The 20,215-nt window shown below is 43.0% G+C and overlaps 1 protein-coding gene across 11 annotated transcripts in view; it reads left to right on the top strand.

Annotated features, from left to right (window-relative positions):
* CELF2 (CUGBP Elav-like family member 2) overlaps window positions 1-20,215 on the top strand; it is a 376,801-nt gene that overhangs the window by 266,856 nt on the left and 89,730 nt on the right. For all 11 annotated transcript variants that reach the window (XM_056338914.1, XM_056338917.1, XM_056338911.1 and 8 more), the window contains one exon: window positions 10,106-10,188. In XM_056338914.1, coding sequence (XP_056194889.1) covers window positions 10,106-10,188 — 83 coding nt within the window. The remainder of the gene's footprint in view (window positions 1-10,105; window positions 10,189-20,215) is intronic.

Raw genomic sequence — 20,215 nt, 5'->3', positions numbered from 1 at the left:
TTGATCTACTTCTGAAGGCAAGGCGTGACACAAGACATTATTATTGTCTTGTATGTCTCTGACACCGTGGGCTGTGCTGAGGTTTTAATGTATCTGGTTCTGTTTCTAAAAAAAAAATTAAAAATCTGTGTTATTGCCATGAAAAAAGTAAAGTACTTGTGTGTGAAATTTGTTAGTGAACAAGGGCTGGTTCCCAACTAACGGGTACAATGATAAAACAGTAATTTAACTGATGTTGTCTGCTGAGGTTAAATAAGCTTGCAATGTATTTCTGAGGAAGTTAAGTTCTGTTAGATGGGATGCCGCGGACAAGCCACTTAGATTCCTTTATTGCCATTTCTCAGAAACACAGGCTGGCTGATGTTGGAAGGGACCCCTGGGATTCATCTCATCCAACCCCTGCTCAAAGCAGGGTCACCTACAACAGGTTACTCAGGGCTGTGTCCAGGTGGGATTTGAATATCTCCAGGGATGGAGAGTCCACAGCATCTCTGAGCAAACTGTGCCAACATTTGATCACCCTTACAGTAAAAAGGTTTTTCTCATTTTTCAATGGAATTTCCTCTGTTTTAATTTGTGCCCATGGCCTCTTGTCCTGTCACTAAGCACCACTGAGAAAGCTTCATCTTCTTTACTTCCTCCCCATCAGGTATTTATAGACATGGATAAGACCCCCCTGAGCCTTTTTGTCTCCAGGCTGAACAGTCCCAGCTTTTTCAGTCTGTCTTCATATAAGAGATGCTCCAGTCCCTCCATCATCTTTATCACCATTCACTGGACTCCCTCCAGTATGTCCATGTCTGCCTTGTACTTGGGAGCCCAGAACAGGACACAGCACCCCAGATATGTCTCCGCAGGGCTGAGCAGAGGGCAAGGATCACCACTGAGCTGCTTGCAGTGGTCTGCCTGGTGTGACCTAGGATGCCATTGGCATTTAGCCAGTGAAAGTGATTTCTGATAGAAAATGTAAGTTTTTAATAGTGACAGTGCAGGTGTATAAATTTCAGTTAACAAAGTCAAAGATTTGAAGATCTGAAAGGGATAGTTTTATGGTAAAACTATGCTATTCTGAGGTTTTTTCCTCACTACAGAGTTGTCTCCTAGTTGAAGTACGATTTGAGTGGTTCCTCAGGAGTTGCAGTGCAATTAGAGATTTCATCAGAGCAGTGATCTGGAAGTGTTATCAGGGAAAACCAGTCTTTAGTGATCTTTCTCAGGCATTCAAGTGAGAGAAAACACAGAAGGAAATCCAGGACTATAAGATGTGTGTGCCTAGGAAGTTGCATTTGCTACTGGTGAGTGTCAGGGTTGGAGACTGTAGGGCTTTTGAAATGTCATTAGGGAAAGATGTCTCCCTGCCTGCATTAATTTATGTAAACATGATCTTTGTAGAGTCTTTTTGAATTGAAATACAGTGTCACAGCAGTTTTCAGCTGTAAGAATGGATTAATAAGGGAGCACATCTTAATTTTTCATTTCCATTTTTTTTAGCATCTGTTCTCTGAACCCTCTTTCTCTACTATATCCAAAGACGTGTTTAGCAGATGGACAAAGTTTGGAGTTAACTTGCACAGAGGACATGTTAATTCATTTCAAAGCCAATAAACTCAAATCAGGCATTGTTACCTGGTCAAGGAAAAAGGAAGCAATGGCCATCTGCTAGGAAGAAAAGTGTAGGGATTTGTCTGAGGGGAGGAGAAAGTGATTTAAAGATTAAAGAGAATTAGTGCAAGAGTAAGAATGAAAAGAAGAAAAGAAAAGGTAAGGGGGAAATGAGGAGAAGGCAGCATAAGAAATAAGTGATTATTTGTTTTGTATTTTCATTTAGATGTCCCCCCCAAATTCAGAATTGCTTTAGGGTGCAATGTATATACATAGTGACAGGCCTTGTTTAGAATGATTTCCAATTAACAAAAATATTTCTTGTTTTGTCTATATTTTGAGTATATCATTTTCTATATTTTACAGGCAGGAAGTACAGTGACTTCCCAGTGGAGACTCTTTAGAGCTAGAGACTGGAATAGCATCTCCACCCCCTCTCCCCTTGAGACCTTTTTTCCCAAAAGCTCTGACACACAGGTTTTATTGTAAGCTGTATGGACTGATGTATAAGATCCCAACCTACCCCTGAGGTCTAGAAATGTGAATGGACCAAACATGAAGTCAACAAGAGGCACTGAGCAGCTGCTTTGTTTTTCTCGCTGGCGTTTGTTGACTGAGAGCCTTCCGTCTCGCAGGGCTGGGAAAGCAATGCCTCTCTCAAGGGGCTTACACAAGGGGCTAGCAGAGGAGGAACATCCCAGGCCAGGCCAGTGGTGTTTCCATCGACCCACAAATCAGGGTGTTGATGCAGTGCTGGCGTGTGGGTCCAATGCCACCGACTGCTCACCTCTATCTCCACAGCATTTTCTGCGTTTGTTTGGGCGTCTCTCATCCACTAGTCAGCCCAGACCATTACAGCTCAGCTTACCTCCCAGTGTGCAGCAATGGCTCCTTTAGGGACAGATTAATTAATAATGACATGAAATTACCTCAGTGCTATAAACCTGATTTCTATGTATTTATTTACCCTGCCACCACGTAGGTAATCTAATTCTGCATCTGCTTTTTTTCCCTCCTTTATGACCATCTAGTGCAAATATCGAATGAGTATTGCCAAGCAGCAAATGTGGAAGTTGGTTCCTTTCTTGAAAAGTAATCCAGAGAGTGCCACCGTGCCGGCCATTTGCTTCCCGGTCATTATGCAGTCAGCAGGAGAGTGCAGGAATCTGCAGAAACTGTCATTGTCCTATATGAAAAAATATACATTGAAATTCTTCAGATACTTTTACAGCTATTAGCCATTTTAAACTGTTTAATATAAGTGGCTTATTCAGAAAGCAAGAAAAGCAGATTCTGGCAATTTTGCCCTTGATATCTTTTCTATCTGTGTCGCACTTTAGTCAAAATTTACATAATAATGGGTAGGGAAGTGTTGTGGCACATGAACCGGTGCGTATTAGTTCTTAGTTGCTTTCCCAAAAGGCTTGAAAATGCAGCAGATTTAATCTAGGTCAAAAAGAAAGAAGAAAAAAAAAAAAAAAAGGGAAGGGAAAAAACCCCACACTTCCATTTTGTAGGCAGAGGACATTTATAGAGAGCATTCGTATTCACAAGGGTACAGGAATGACAGAGTGCGACTCCTCCAAAAGAGCTCCCCGGTGCAGCTGAAGGCTGACAGCAAACTAGGACTTGTGGCCAATTAACAGAAAGGCCGTCATAACTTGCAAGGCATGGAGAGAAAAAATTGAGCTCCATGGGATCATTTTTCACCGGCCATTTACGGGGCTGTTACTGGCCTGGAGCATTTGTGCTTTAATGCGATCGGGGCGGTTTGGGGCACGCTGGAGCTGGTGTGTTGCCACCCTGGGTGTTACAACCGGGACGAAAAATAGAGCACAGGGTGGAATTTGGCACGTCCCAGTTGTGAATCCTTCTCGCATGTGAGCCTCTGCCTACATTCAGCTAACATATTAATATTAGAAGTGGCATTGCTATAATATGTGCTGTCATTAGCGTGGCAATGCGGTTTCCTGGCTGGTGACAGGATTGGTAATACGGTTTCCATCAGGGTGCCAATTATATCAAACTATTAGCAAACCTGAGCTAATTGGGAGGCGGCATCGTTAAAGGTTGATTTCTGCAGTATAAGGCAATTCTGTCAGGGATTGCTTCAGGAGTGAATCATTGCCTTCGTATTCTCGAGTGACTCCGTATAGAACAGAGCAAGAGGATGGTGCAGGTAGGAATCAAAATGCGTCCCTGCCTCAGCCACCTTCTTTCTTTGTTCAGCAGAATTACAGAAATAGTGGGATTTTTGTTTCTGGAAACGTTTGCTTTCATTGTCAGGATTGTCTGTATTTGCTCTTCAGGCACTTCAGGTCTTTATCTGTTTCTGTGTGGAGTCACCCAACCAAAATCTCTAAGCTATGAAAAACCTCTCCCAGTGCTAAACTGGTGTCTTCCATGCAGGTTAGCTATTGCACTAAAATCTGTAATACAGAAGAAATGCCGGATAAGGTTCCCATTTCACCACAACAAATTGAACAAATGTGGAAAAGCTTGTTGCTCAACCATGCACCTGAACTCCTGTAGCAATAGGTCTTTTCAGTGGCTTTACTGGAGGAGAATTTCTGATGTCTTCATTGCCTTTTGGAAAATGACGGTGTAAGTCATGGTGGGTTTGGTTGCAAATCACACTGTTCGGGCAGCTGTTTGTGATTTATGGAGCAAATCTTTCAGCATTCTGGTGAACAGCTGGAATGCAAGAGACTCTGAAAAGGCAGCGCTCTTAAATCGCAGTGTAATGTTTAAATTTTGCTAGTGGAAGAGTGAATGTGGAAATCAGGAGAGGAACATTTGGAAGGGGGGAAAAAAAAGAAAAAGAAATCCCCCTTAATTTAAACTAGCTTGAACTGCGCTGGATTGACAAGAAGCTACTGTCCCCATTGAGATTCCGAGCTTGTATGAAGCCAGCACCTGTTCTGCTTGCAAATGCACACACAAAAGTGAGCTTCATTCACAGAAAGAAAGAAACATAGCGGGACTTCAGTCATTTAGCCTTCCAGTGCCTTCAGTCCCTTGATCTGTCAGCCCCTTAGAATTCAAACGGAGCCTTTAAAGGAATTTTCAATTCACAACATGATGACTTTGTTGATGTCCTGAATGTGAATGTATTTTGAATTGAATTTGTCTGCCAGGATTCCATTACTCGCTAAAAGAATACAGAGTTCAATCATCAGATAATCATTATAGCTGTTTTGAAGTGTTTATTTTATTAGTCTAGAAGGTAAAGCAAATTTCATACTTTTAAGTTGTTGCAGGCTTTGCAGGCGCACTGATAAGCTCTTGTATTTCTATACCCTATGGTTAGGGTTCACATACTGGCAGCAGGTGATAATATGCACAACGCAGGAGAGATCCAAACTAACAAATTTTGACAGTTGAAAACTATAGAAACTCATAAATCAGACGGATGAATGAAGGGTGTGTGTGTGTTCTCCTCTATCTTTTCTCTTTTAATTCCCAAAAGTTAATTTCTCAGGCCTGGGAAACTTGAACATACTTTACTTCATGCAAATCAAACCCTTAGACATCTTGCAAAACAATGTGGTTTCATTCCTGCCTGCATTCAAGGGTTATTTTCTCATATCGATGCACATGTGTAACTCCTGGAAACTTTAAACTAGGAATCACATATTTGGTTTAGGGAGCTGTAAGAGACTTTTTCATACCCGAAGCAAGATGGAGGTTGCCGTATTCATTCAAGCATGAAATCCTGGCTGAGAGATTAAAGCCTCTTACACAGATCCCAGTGCTGTTAAATGCCAGCCAGGACTGTGTAAGCCACATCTCCAAGTGGAAAAGAGCTTCCTTTTGTTAGTGGTTCAAAATTAGGAAAGTAAACATCTCACACGGAATAATTAGTCTGTGTTTGAATTTGGAGAATGTGATAAAAATAACGACACCATGGAGCTCCTTGTGATGCCGTGTGGCTGTGTCTTACAGCCTAACAAAGCCATGTCTGCTCATCTGGGTGGGTGGGGGCCAGGGTTTCACACGTAGCTAATCTGAGTCGTAGAGCAGAAGTTGCACAGGAGAGAAATCCCGTTGCAGGACTTCTCACAGGTCTTAGGAAAATACCCGCTGGCTCATGAGAGGAATGGCATTTTTTGAAGTTTCACAGTGAAAACTCTGCAATTTGTTGTAACTCCGCAATGCGCACAAACGCCCTCCAGAAACCCAGGTTCGCTGCCAGCAGAAGTTCATGGGTGCAGTGGGGTGAGGTCCTCACCATTTGCTCTTATTTGGGACCATCCCTAAATTCTAAATGATTGCTGTAGTGCAGCTGTGGCTTTATGATCCCCATGTAATCCATTGCTGCCATCTTTGACAGTGACTCACATAAAGCTGTTTGTAGCCATATGCAAAGCTGTTTGCCCCTGTTGATGTCTCGCTAAGCAGGTTTCTGTGGAAATTAAATAAATAAAATCTCCACCACTGGTGCTAATTGGTGCCTTTGGCAGCTTGAGCAGGGGCTTGTGAATTGAATGTGTCATGGAGAATTGAATGTGTCAACTCTCTCCCAATGGCTAGGACCTTGAGGTCTTTTTCTGGCACTAAATTTCCTTTGAAAAAAAGAAAAAGGGCGGGGGGGGGGGGGGGGGAGGAGAGGGAGAGAAAACAAGCTGAAATAAGAGATCTTTTCCCTTTTTTTTAATGAGCTGTTGAAGTTGAGCATTGTAGTGTACACACTGCAGCGTTTTCTCGTCAGATGCTCTGAGAGGTAGGGCTGGTTCTGCCTTTGTTTCTCAGGCATCCCATTTGTTGCTGTTAGACGCTGTGCAGCACGGGGTGGCAGGTTTTATTCAGTCTGTTCAAGCATCTGGCAGGATAGCCATGAGGTTGTTGCTGATGTCCTTAAGGGACTGGAGGGATCCGCATGATTCATTCAGTATTTTTTCTAGGTACAAAGAAGAGATGTCTTACGCAGTAGTAAATATACGTTCCAAGTAGAGCACAACCAACTTAGCAAAACACAGGAGCTTTGCTGCATTGGAGGCACTGACTGGGAGCACAAGCTCCTGTTCCTTTGGTCGAGAAGATGCTAACACATGTAGAATTAAACTGGGCTGTATTTCAGGCTGTTGAGGATCGGCAGAACCGTGTCCACACACCAATTCAGCTTTTAAGTTGTCCTGACTAGGAGGGGAGAAGGTTATCACTGTCAGGCTTTGAGTTATTTAGATGTCAGAAAAGTTTAGTTGTGGTTTGAGCTGCTGTCGAGTTTGTTGGTGATGAAGCCAAAATTATGTGTGCAGGGGGCTGGGGAGAGGAGCGTTAGGTTGGTTGGGTTTTTTATTTTTTTCTTATCTCTCAGTAGGAAATGTACATTTTCTTTTCCAGCGGAGTCACTGATTTGTCTTCAGCAATATTATGTTCTCTTAGGGAAAATGGAGGAAGAAAAGTAGTTTCCTAGTTGTCTTTCAGCAAGGGCCAGCTACCAGTCCTAAAACACAGATTAGCCCTGTCCTCTTACACAGGCATCTTCCCTTCCAATATTTCTGTAGAAAGGACTGAATTTGGTTCTTTCTCTTATGGGATGTAGTACTGAGCCAAAGGGATTTTACACTGGAGGCATCTTCAAAGCCAGCGGTTTGCATAACTTGGCAGCGGGCACATCTGGGAAGTCCATAGGCTGAGCTGGAGTGTTTTCTTCAGGACTGTGTGCACTTCTGCCTTTTCTGTTCCTCTGTATTTTTTTATTTTCTTTTTCACTCCAGCCCTGACTGCTTTAGCAGATAGCTACAGAATCAGGTGTCCACAACTGGTGCCTGTGGTCTCCTCAGACCACAGCCAACCGTCTCTTGTTTCATTGTGGGGTGTTTTTGGGGGGTTTTGTGTGGTTTGGTTTGGTTTGTTTGGATCCTGCTGCCCCCCCTCCCCCAAGAAGATGCAAGCAAAATTAGTCCAGAGAAAGATTTTATATGTGTGCATTTTCAGATGTGTTGGTCTGTGAGCTTAAAAGTCTCCATTTTTGTCAAGGTCTGATGACCTGGCGGAGACATCTGCACACCTCCCATTAAACTACTGTCTTCTCCCAGACCTCATTCATAGAGACATTTTTCTCTCCTGCATTGTTACTTCCCAAAAATGACTAGTTAAAGGGTATTTCACAGCATATTCATCTTTCAAGTGTGGTTCTTTCAAGTAGTGCCAAGAATGATAAACCAATAGATTTCAAACTTCTCCTTATCGGAATAAACCCACAGAGCTGAAATAAAAAAATGAAACTGTTTGGACCCATGGTAAAAGATACGACAATTGCAAAGTCATGAGTACTGTTTGATATTTTCCCCACTGAATCCTCTCTCCTGGCTAAAAAGCTTTTTATTAACAAGCTAATAAATCAAATTAAGAAACAATAGAAGACAGACATTGGAGCTGGCTGGCAGGATAGAAAAATGTCACAATGTTGTCTCAAAGTCACACTAATAAATATCAGAAACTCAGATCTGTTTCCCATTTTCATTCTGGAGTAAAATAATTTACATGTGGAGAATTTGCCAGTGGAGTAGAAGGTTTAGAAACACTCACAGGAAGCACAGACCTTTCACAGGCTGTGGCTGTCTGTAGTGCTCATCCCTGCCAGACAGTGTTCAGTTCACTGATATCATTATTAAACCATCTCTATTGTAAACTGTGAAATTTTAAGGAACCTGTTGGCGGTATGAAAAATGTTCCTCCAAACTGCATTAAGTCCTCATTACCTGCCTGCCTACGTGTTGTGTTGCCTGCGTGGGCCACCTCCACACAGTTACTTAAAGCGTTCTTTAGCTGTGTTCTTCTCTGCGTGCTTCCTCCTGGGTGTCCTGTGCTGTTACAGGGATGCTGCAAGGTTGAGCAAAAGAGGGCAGATCAGGTGGGATGTGGTGCGTCACCTTGGTCAACATTAGGGAGCTGATGCAAGCAACATCTTTGCTCACTGCCCAGAGGACAGATTATTTTATCTGTGTCATGCTCCAGCGGAACACTGAGGCTCAAGAGCTGGAGTTTCTTCTATGTATCCTTTGGTTTTAACTTTCTCCAGGATTGCAACAAATCTCTGGGATTAATACAATACAATTGGTTTGTGATTCTTCAGTAAAATCTACATCATCTTGTTTGATATGAAGTAGATTTTTATTCCAGTGGCAGCTTCTGCCTCCCAGCCATCATTGCCCAGCACGTTTTCCCTCTCCCCAGAGCAGCTGGGTCACCGAGCACCCCGTCTGCAGCCACAGAGCTCTATAGGAGTTTTGGGGTCTCTTCTTAACGTGACACGGCTCCAAACCAGGGGCTGCCCATATCCATGGGACAGGGGCAGCGTTCTGCCCCACCGCATTTCCCCTATGGACAGAGCAGCAACAGATCAGTCTCTAAGGGTGCTCCTGCATCAGTGATTAACTGTGCTGGGTGGGAGCTGTTTAAGTGGGGATTTTCTTGTGCATATACCTGAAATCTTATGTTATTCACAGAAACATGCAAGCGATGCTGTCAGAGTGGTTTCCTGCCCACTGGAAGCAGAATTAAGGTCACAAGCCGGGATAGTGTGTTGAGCATCCCCTGCAATATGGATGCAAGATCCTCCTGCAGCAAGCTCTCACAAGTGCCCCACACGTGCCTAGGAGCAGACTTTGTTGCTGTGGGACATTACAGATTGTAGCAAGTCAGATCCTGGTCCTTATTGCTTTTTCCCGTGCCTCTCATGTTCTAGCTTTTCCCTAAAGATCTACCTATGAGCTCTGACCTCACCCTGGGGCTGGTGTGGAGCAGCCTGGGTTGTGTGCGCTGTGGGAAGAATTACTTTAAATGTTTGCCACGGAGAAAGTGGCAGCAACATGTTTGGTCCCACAGACCACCCATTTGGACCATGCTGCCAAAGGCAAAACCATAGGATGAAGGCAACTAAAACCATCTGCTTTACTGAAGGGTAGGCAGGCGCAGGGTGAACAGAGCCTCACTTAATGCTGGCAGCCATCAGCAGCCTCCACTATCCCACAGTGGCAAATTCTCCTGTCACTTATTTTTCATTTTTGCAACTGAGATAAGTGTCCTACCTCCAGTCCTACCTGGTTACAAATAGGGGGGAACAAACCGTAGCTCTTATGTGCAAGACCCTTTAAATAAGGTCCTGCTTTAACCCTATTTTTCGCCTGGAATGCAACAATAAATTCCTTCTGCCTGAGCTTGCCACGCTGCTTATATTCAAAGTATAATGGGGAGCCTTCAGAAAATATAACCTTATTTACACTGTACAAAGCCAATTGGATTTTGGTTAACTTAATTTCTAAGTGATTACAGTTCACTAACAACGTAGGTGTGCTACAGATGCAATGCACAGCGGTGACTCTTTATTTTAAACCATACAAGCTTTCTTTTATTCATGTCATTCAGGCAGCCTCATGATAATTCACATTTCCAGCTTTCATAATATGTTGTTCAACCACTGTTTTTTCTCCCTCCCTATTGTACTCTCAGAAATCATACTCACTAATTTCTGAAAGCTTTTCATTTCTCTCTATAGGTTGTTGTTTCGTAACATTTTATACAAGAAAAGCTGCTCTTGAGGCACAGAATGCACTGCACAATATTAAAACTTTACCTGGGGTGAGTACATTTACTTTTTGATCCTAATTATTTTATCGCCAGCAAAATAGCCCTTTTGCTCAAAATGCTGCTTGGTACCCCCAAATGACCTTGGTCCCTTCGAGGGAGGGTGGCTAACCTGATGGTCTGTCCTGTAACAGTGCCAGTCCTGTAGCAATGGCATCATCTCAAAAGGCTCTTTCTGTATGAAGTCCCTTGGCTGGCAATGGTGCTGATTCCTGCTGACCAGAGGCAGTTACTGAAGTGCAATGTAGATTCAATTTTTTTATTATTATAAGGGGGAGGGAGGGTCGGGGGGGAACCATATGGCAGAAAGAGGCTGCACCACTGGGGCTTCTAGTTTGAAAAGGGAGAAAAGAGGCAAAGACAAACTACAGCCAACTTCGTTAACCGCAGCCTTTATCCACATGATTTCTAAACCACCTGACTGCATTGGTGTGGTGGCTGTGCGTCAGGGTACCGCAGAACGTGGTACCGTGTAGCTACTTGCACAGTGTCACCCTGTTCCCTGCCACCACCTCACCTCAAAAGTGTGTTCTCACTGATACCTTCCACCGCTGGCTGAAATGGTTGTGGTTAGGTTGTACAAGCTGTAGCTTGCGTTATCATCCGGTATGGCAGATATAACTTACAGGGCCAGAGAGGAGTATATCGCTGGTAATTGCATGACTTCACTCAGGAAGCTTGTTCTAATGTTGTCATTTCTTCTGCTGAACATAGCCAAATACTTTGGGGATGGGAAAGGGAAAATATAAAGGATGGAGGTATATTCCCTCTTGATGTAGGGGAAGTGTTGGAGTGTATGCTTACAGACACAAAAAGAAATAAACGTATACAACACTGTATAAATAAATAGAACAGTGACTGGACTGACAGTTATATGGCCAGAATCTCCTTTAGTTCCTGTGGGCTGTATGTGAAATTGGACACTGTGTTTGAAAAACTCACATCTGGCCAGTTCGCTTTATGCAACTCCTGTTAGGAAAGCCACCTCACCTGTCAGTGAAATGAGCAGCGTAGAGAAGTGTGTTGGACCTGTGAGTCCTGCTAATTCGCCACGGTAAAATGGGAGTCCTCTGTCATTTGCAAGTAAAAATGCTGAAAGCGGTGGTAGGAAATCTGCAGATGTAGGCCAGCTGTGAGAAAATAAAAGAAAATTTGTGGCACTTCAGATTCAAGGGATGCTTTGCAGCAATGAGCCCTTGCAAGGGACCTTACAAGCCTCACAGTGGCAGGCTGAGCTTTTGGAGGTTTAGAGGATGGCTGTGCCACCCTCAGAGAGAAAGGAAGGCTCTGAGAGATGATTCCCTTTGAGGTCCCTTCAGAGCTCAGGCTGAAGCTCAGCATCCTCTGGCTCTGCAGCCCCAGTTGTTGGTTCCTGTCCCCAGTGCCAGCAGATGCTGAGCCCTTGGAGGAATGCTCGCTAACCCAATTCAGCTAATGTTGCACTGAACCCAACTTGTGTGAATGCTCTCCAACATACCTGGAGTCAAATGGCTATGCTGATGTGCTGGGTAGGATGGACACTCCAGAGCGGGTGGTTCCGAGCCGCTGGAGCAGGATGCTGCCCAGCTAGCATCCCTGGGGCCAGGTAGGGTGTGGGACCCTACACTGAAGCTCTATCACAAGATCTATACATCACTCCCGGAAGAAGCTGGGAGGGTCCTTTTGTTTGCTCCTCTATTCTTCCCTGAGCCCCATGAGCTGGCTGCTGTTTTGAAAGACCTTAGTTATCCCAGCGAGTGACGAGGGGGGGAAGGCAGGCTCCCTCCCCGACTTCCTCATGTACAGGCGGCAAACCTGGCTCAGCTCTGTGTCGCATCTTGCTTGAGCAGGGCATCATTTTCTCCTCTGCTTTTGTACAGCTAACGAGCATGCAGCAGTTAAAGCGACTACTGTACCTTTTGATTGTTTTTTTACTAAAGCTCAGATATTTTTTTCTAGTGCTCTCTCTAGCTCTTTGCCATTTAAAATGGATCTTTTTTTTTAAACTGTTTTTCTGCCCTGACTCTGAGGTTGCAAACTTTTAAGGAAATATGACAATTACATTCCTGTGACTCTGGGGCCTGGGCTTTAAGATATACCTGATGCTGCCAGAGATGTTAAGATTTTACTTTGAGGTAAGTAGTTATACCTACTTCTTAAAAGAGACACCTCTAGTAAAGAGGAGCGACTCGAATGCAGACCCGTTACTTCTCTTTGAGAGTGATTCAGCACTTATTATATAGCAGAATGTGTATTTTGCACGTGCCATAGGCTGACGTTCAGCCTATATGGTGATACAGTTACACTGCATCTCTGCTATCCCAAAATAACTTCCTTTAAGCATGTTTTAAAGTTGTGGCACATGTGCTGAAAGCACTTCACGTTAGCAGGATTCTCCTTATATGAATTTTTGCAGTTTCCATGTTGTTAGCCCTTGCCCGCTAAGCAGCTTTCACCTAAGGAGCAGGAATGGGTAGCGGGTAGGTCTGTGTGTGAAACAGTCTCAGAGCAAATAGAAGCACTCTGCTGGCAGGGTTACAGCGTGGGGTGGATTTGGATCAGGTTCATTTGGGCACCAAGTATCAATCTGGCTCCAGTAAATGAGATACGGTGTGGAGGAGGTTCGGTGATAAGGTGTCTTCTGGAAACAAAAGAACCTGTGCCTTCCACTGTTAGTGTAATACCACCGTGCGTCAGGTGAGAGGCACCCTTAAATAACCCAGGAAGAAAATCTGAAAGCAAAGGCAGGTGATGTGTTAGTGTAAGGTAGGGAGTGATGGCAGATGCAGGCACAGGGGCTGCAGGGATGCTGCGGGGGCTGGACCTCACCTGCATTTTGCCTGTGTGCAGGTACAACCCGTGCTGCTGCAGAAGCGTGGGAGAGAATGCCTCTATGTCCATTAAGTGATAGGGGCCAGGTTATTTTGGGGCTTAGTCTATTCATTTCTTAAACCCAGACCTACTCCGCATGAGTCGGCAAGCAGGGTTTGGATGGGCACTGGTGAAGCCAAAAAAGTGAGGGGTTTGGTGTGACATTTATCCCCATTCCAAGACTGCACAGTCAGTTTAATTTAGGTAGGAGCTAAGCCTGCAGCCTGTTTCTGTATCTGTTTTTTGTGTGAACCTCATCCTTAAGAGAGACATGAAAACACCAGCGCTTTATCTGCTCCTTTGAGCCTGCACCCTTTTAGTGGACATGAAGAAAATAAGACCAGACAGAAATGATTAATGCAGAATCTTGGAAGAAAATATTGCAGGGTGCCTTGCTGTTTGATTACAAGCCTTGGAATTAGTCAACATTTCCATAATTCTAAACCAATATACACCTGTTTTCCCACTGTGATGTGAAGGCACAACTTAATTTAACAGAAACCCCGCTGTGCTAAATCTCTCATTAAATACCAAGCTAGTTCTGTAATTTAAAGTTGCAGCACCACTATTTTAATGGAATTGCCTTTGTATTATAAAATTAATAAGAAGTTAATGATGCACTTTGCTGTATTCTCTCAGATTTTTTTTTTCACAGCAACAACAACAAAAAAAGAAAGATAAAGAAGAAAAACATGTCACCATCTGACACCTCAAGGCTTTTCTGGTTTTAATCATTTTCCTGAGGATAAAATTAATTTTAAAGATTTAAAAAAAATAATAATTGAAAACTTTCAGTATAAGTAGGATCAAACATTGTCTTTTTATTCATGATTAGTATAATCTCTCTCTTAGTCATAATATTCCATGTCATATAATGGAGTTTTTATCTTTCCCCAAAAATTTGTTCAGATATCACTTGTTACAGTAGGATTGCTCCTAGGCAGAGAAGATATACAGTGTTTGAGAAATACAGACTTATTGATATATATGATACACATTAACGAAATAGGGGCAGTTCTATTCTGTTTACTTGGTGCTGGCATCACACGTAGTTGTTTTTTTTTTCTTGAAAATTAACAACATGAATTTCCAGATGCGCCTTTTCAAATATAACATGCAAGCACATTGCTCATATCCTAGCTCAGAGGGATGTGGTTTGTATTATTCAACTTACAGTCAGGTTTTCTTGGAACGTTTGTTTCAATTTGGTTTTAAAAGGCAGAAGGGAGAAAAGGGAAAACCTAATTTGAATGTAATAATGATGTTAGAAGTGTGCTTCTTTGGGATGAGATGTAGAACTGAGGCCTTAACTAGTCTCATCTTCATTAAGAATCTTATGGCTTTGTTAGAGGTGTTTAACTTCTATTCCCTAAACAAAAAAATCCAATAAATTCCACCCATATAAATTTATTCTGTACCTTCAGTTAGATGTAATAATCTTAGTCCCCCCATGCTCTAGTTTGCTGCTTAGCGAAAATTGGCTTCTGTATAGAGGGCAAACTTTGAAGAGCTGTGTGCAGGGACCGCTTTGGCTGCCTTTGTGGCACTGGCATTTTTTGTTTGTTGTCATTTAACATGCATTACTTTAAAACCCAGATGGGCTTTGTTTTGCTACCTAGTGAGTCTGGTAGGACTTCCTGGCCAGAGTTAAGTCCAAGTAGGTAAGAGCACTATAAGCTGGGTGGATTCTTGGAGCCCAATAGTTGAAGAAATACACCTTTAATCTCCTGCAGAAGCTATTTGAAGTCAAGAATCGATGGGAATCCATTTGTAAAATCTACACCTAAAACTCTTTGGAGTCTGTTCTGTATTATAAGTTAGATTGATCTGACATGGCAGCAGTTATTTGTTGCCTCTATGTATATTTTTGCATATAGCCTCATAGCTAAGGTTATCTCAGAAAATAATTTACAGCCCACTCTGATTTACTCCTATGCTTTTAACAAACTAATAGTTTACGTGGTTCTTATTTCAAGTGGGATATATATATATATTCCAAGTAGCAGTAAACCCTTTGTATTGGAGTTCTGGCATGAAAATAGGACATGAGCCGTATGAATTTAATTAAGGGTTTAACAATGGAGGAATACAGTTTTGAGAAAGCTCTTAAAATGTTAACACCAAGGTGGAGTTTGTAGGATCTAATTGTCTTGTAAAATATTAATGGCTTCTACATTTTGCCACGTGTTGTCGAGGGAAAGATTTTTCAGTTTTTACATTATAAGAATCACTACTGGTTTTATTAAATGCCGCTTACATGGTAGGGAAACAGGACTGTCTTAGAGGGAACTTTTCCCTAAATGTTCTGCGCTGGCTGTAAGGAAACCTCAGGGTCCATTTAGTGGTGTACAATTTGCAAAACTGATTTTTAAAGAGGAACTTGCATCATTCTTCTCTTTTGATGCCCGTTCATGGTAGGGCTCATTCTTCCCTACCCCAGGTGGACAATCGTCAGCACGATGCCAGTCCACTTGGGGACTTCCCCTCACCCCCCCAGACCGACTCAGGCTTGGCGTTGAGTGTAAAAGACACTTGGTCTTGCTACATGCCATAGGGTCGGTATCAGAGGTATCGGCAAGGCAGTGCCATGGCCCCTCTGGGGGCACGGGGCTTAAGGGGTTGTAACGTGGGAGGGAAATCTCGGCCATGTGCTGAATCGGTTTAGCAGGTTATTTAACCTTCAGAATAATCTGACTTACTGTGAGTCCATGTTCACTTTCTGATAAAATACCGTTTGTCCAACAAGAAGGAAAAAACCAAATATATTTCTGATTTTCACTTTACATCGTGACCTCATTTCTAATGAATATCCTGGCACGCTCCTTTCTGGAGGAGCGTTTTAATATCCAGTTCTCTCCTCTGCTTTAGGCTTTATGAGTTGTCAGTACCATGTGAATATTATGTAAAAATTACCTGTAATAAAAAGGTAATCATCCAATATGACTTGAATAATAGCCTGAATATGAGATATCAGTGATTTCAAGAGATTTTGACAAAACAAAGGGAATTCAAAGAGCAATTAAGTTAGTTAAGGGATTGGAGTGATTGATTTATGATGACAAATTAAACTAATTCAGTACCCATATAGCATGGCCAAATGCTGTTTAATGAAGGATCCAAGAAGTTTAGAAATGTTTGAATGATGAACATAACCAGCTGGGAAAGTGGAGAATTCCCAAGGAGTGCCTATTCCTAGGAACTGAGCTATAAGACATTGAATGATGTTGAGAAAGTGAATCTGGCCCATTTCTTCCTTTAAAATATTATGCATATTGAACCACTTAATGATACATTTTGTCCAGCCTAGAAGTTATTTTTTTATTATGCAAATGCACCACTTCCACCTCTGGCCCTTAAAAAAAGTTGAACCGACATTGCCACTTAAATGAAAAATCAATATTTGCCCTAAATTCAGGTTCCTTAGCGGAAAGATTGGGCTCATATCCACCATTACTGTGAAACACAGAATGGATTACTAGCCCTGAATTCGTAAAGCAGTAAAAAATGACTTAGGAGCCCAGTGAAATCCCTGGAAGTAGCTGAACTCGCAGCTTAATGGCAGAGCGATGGGTGTTATGCAGGCAGAGGGAGAGGGGAGTATTAACTAAGTGTCAATGACTTCTCTTAATTGAGCAAACCATTTAATTCAGAATTGTGTTGTCCCTTTCTCTCAGTGAAAGATGCAGGGCAGATTCACCTTCCCCTGCAGCCTGATCATTAGGATAGCTTTCTGGCATGCAGGAGAACGCAGTTCATACCCTCTCTGGCTTGTTTGTTGTAAGGATTTAACTTGAATTGACCTAACAGAGCCTTCACCGCTGGGTTTAGTTGAGATTGGAGGTCACCATTCCTCCTCTTGAAGCTGTTCTGCTGCGTATGAAAATACAAAACTCTCTTGGGGTTGGGAGAAAGTAAGTAAAAGCACTTGGTTGCCTTGTACTGAGGGTAGTGACTCAAGAATTGTGAAATCTGGATAGAAGTCCATGCTCTAGTAAGTATTTTTATTATTTGGAAAAGCTTCAAATGTTTGGGAGATACTCTCCAAGAATAGGGAAGTGCAGGAAGATCCATTGACCTGACTCACTGGCAGAAGGAGGCTAAACCTCCATCTGCCTTGCTCAGGGTGGGGGGTGATGCCCCAGCCGAATCCCTGGGGTATGTCAGGAAGGTGCAGAGCTGCACAGGGTACTGGCACCAGTGAGCTCTTTCAGATCCTTGATATTTTATCAGACTGTTGTTTTTTCCCTGGTGTAGCAGATCTGCTGACAAGCGATAACACATTAACCCAGCTGCAAATGCAGTTAGGTGCATGCTAGCTTCCCCGCCCCCCCCCCCCCCCCCCCCCCCCCTTTTGGTGTAGTTCAGGATGTGTTTTGCACACCTTTGAAGTATAATAATATTGGGATGGAAAATAAGTAACACGTAATACTTGCTCAGCCTCTGAAAAATGCCCTGATTTGAAGCCCATCCCCAAAAGGTCAAACTGTTCTGGTATGTGGCATGGCTTTACCTAACTGTGGACAGTTCAGGTCATCGCTTTGCAAAATGCCTCCAGAATTTAAACTCCAACTTAGAACATCTTGCTCAGCAAGCCTGGAGGATCTGTTCACAGGATATCACTTCCAAGCTGGGCACCCAAAAATCACTGACTGGAGAACCTTTTGCTGTGCACTTCAGAATGGAAAACTGAACAAAATTGAGAGGCCTTCACTAGAGTACTCTATAGAGTATTGCAAAGCTCACCAAGATTTAGGGGGGATGCTTAGCTAAGGGTAATAGCCCAGGCACTCTCTTAAACAGCTATTTATCCTCCTGCTGGTGTTAACTGTTTTCTGTTATCCAGAACAGAAAGTACAGGTGCTTCAGTCAGCCTCATTAGCACCATGACACAAGCTATTAAAATTGTCTTCGTAATGAAAAACTAGTTCAGGGAGCCTTCCTAGCTGTCTGACTACTCCTACAATAGTGAAATTAGAAAGGCAAATCATAAACAATGTTTCAGGCATCAGGAAGTAACATCATTAGAGATGCCCTTGGATGCCATTTACCTGCTTCGATAGCAATGTTCGGCGCCCATGGATCTGAGTTATGTTATGACTAAAGAGCCTGGGCTTCTTGGCATGTTTATAACAGAGATATTGTTTGTTCAGCATCCTTCTGCCATTGTGTCCAACCCTGTGAGCTGTGCAGCTTCTTTCAAATACCTCTGCTGTGTGGTCTGTGGCTCTGTGCATCGCTGTCGAAGGGATGCGATGTTGTCTCGTTCAGTGTTTGCACTCCCATGGTGGTGCAGGAAGCTGAGGCATCCCTAGCTAGCTTTCTCCCGTCTCAGTCGGGTAATGAACCACGCTGCTGAGATGCACTGTGCCGTTGTATGTGACAACATACATGGTGAGATAAAACGTAGCTTCTGTCGTCTTTGTGGTCATTAGAAACCCCATAATATGTCCTGGAACACCAGTGAAACTGGGTGGCTTGATTGAGTCTCCTGCTCTAATAACACACTTTGGGTAATTAATATGCTGCCTAATTAAAAATACTCTTTGCAGACCCAGAGAGATAATTGATTTTTTTTGCTTGTTCTCCAGAAGAAATTCTCATCTTCATCAGCTTAGTTGGAAGAGACACTTCTTTGTCTGCTCTTCCCCTGTGGTGTGCAGAGCCATCCCTTCTCCTCTTGCCAGCAGGGTCACTGGGGCTGCTAGAGGTGCTCAGGGATTCATTTGGGTGCCCAGCATCTCTTTGGGATACAGACATGTTCATCCCATTGTGGTAGTAAACATCCAAAACCTCTAGAGACACTAAAATGGGCTGTGTATGCCCGCCCTGAAGAATGAAGGAAGACCCCTGGCTGCAGAGCTTGTTTCAGGCTGTCAGTGTCTGGAGCACGTGAACAGCACCCTCTGAAACAGAAAATACCATTAAAGCGTTAAATACCTTTTAATGGGAAAAGCAGTACCAGAGTGGGCAAGGGTAATGTTTGTCTTACTTTTGGAACAGTCCATCTTTTCACTCGCGGCTTTAATGAAATCAATAATGGCTTTGCTCCCAGAATGTAGCCTGAGTGTCTCCAGGAGTGGAGAGATGCAGTCACTGAAAAACACACCACCATAACTCCATTTATTAGCGCAAGCCTATCTCTATTGCCTTGTGCCAGGGAAGTTAAAAAAGCTGCAAAAGAAAAAAAAAACCAACACCATTGAACTAAACAGAGTCTTAAGCAGTGGTAAACAAAATGTAGCTTCCTTTGTGGTTGATTTTTATCCAGCTGCAGCCAAATATCAAAGCGATATCAAAGGAAAGCTACCCATTAATTAATTCAGACTGACTTCACAAAGCAAGCTGGAGCTTTTGCTGATATCTGATTCTGACAACTTCCTAATCTTCACAAGTTGTCATTAAGAGTGGCATTAAAGCAGTCTGTAGTCAATCTCCACTCTCGCCCTATTGTAACTCAGAGATGGGCTATCTCCTGTCACAGGGGGCGGGGGGGGATATGTAAGCAGGGGTTAGAATAAGCAACTTTGCTTCTTTACAAATGGAATTTGCAATCTATCAGGGAATCTCATTAATACATTACCTCTGTAATTGATTCTAGGGATACTCACACAGTCCCACTTACAACCATTACGAGTTGCGGCGAGTGGAAATTTTCTCTTCTAATAGAGAAACACATGACGGGGTGGGGGGGTGGGGAACAGAAAAAGCAAGCAAGCAGCTCATGTCTGAAAGGAATAATTAGAAGTCTGTAATGATCTTAAAGAAAGTATGAATAGAGCCTTACCATTGATTTTAAAATAGAGAACATGGGATTCTGGCTTGAAGAAAATAAGATTGTGGAAAATAAGACGCTAATCAGAGGATAAGATTAGTTTTAAACTAAGAACTATGAGCAACCTGGTCTGGTGGAAGGCATCACTGCTCATGGCAGGGCGTTGGATCTAGATAATATTTAAGGTCCCTTCCAACCCAAACCACTCTGTGATTCCATGATTCTATGAACTGAAAGTCAGGTAGCTCCATAAGTGAACCTTGTAATTCCACTGTGAAAAAACCCCAAACACTCCAGTGCTTTTTACCACTGCCAGGATCTCTCAGTGGGATTACAGCCTCATGTAGAGAGGCAAGGTACGTGATACCTTCAAATTGCCATTCAACTGGAATGGCTTAG

This window comes from Falco biarmicus, chromosome 5 (genome assembly GCF_023638135.1).
Source record: "Falco biarmicus isolate bFalBia1 chromosome 5, bFalBia1.pri, whole genome shotgun sequence".
Lineage (NCBI taxonomy): Eukaryota > Metazoa > Chordata > Aves > Falconiformes > Falconidae > Falco > Falco biarmicus.
This window is presented reverse-complemented; position numbering and strand designations above follow the sequence as displayed.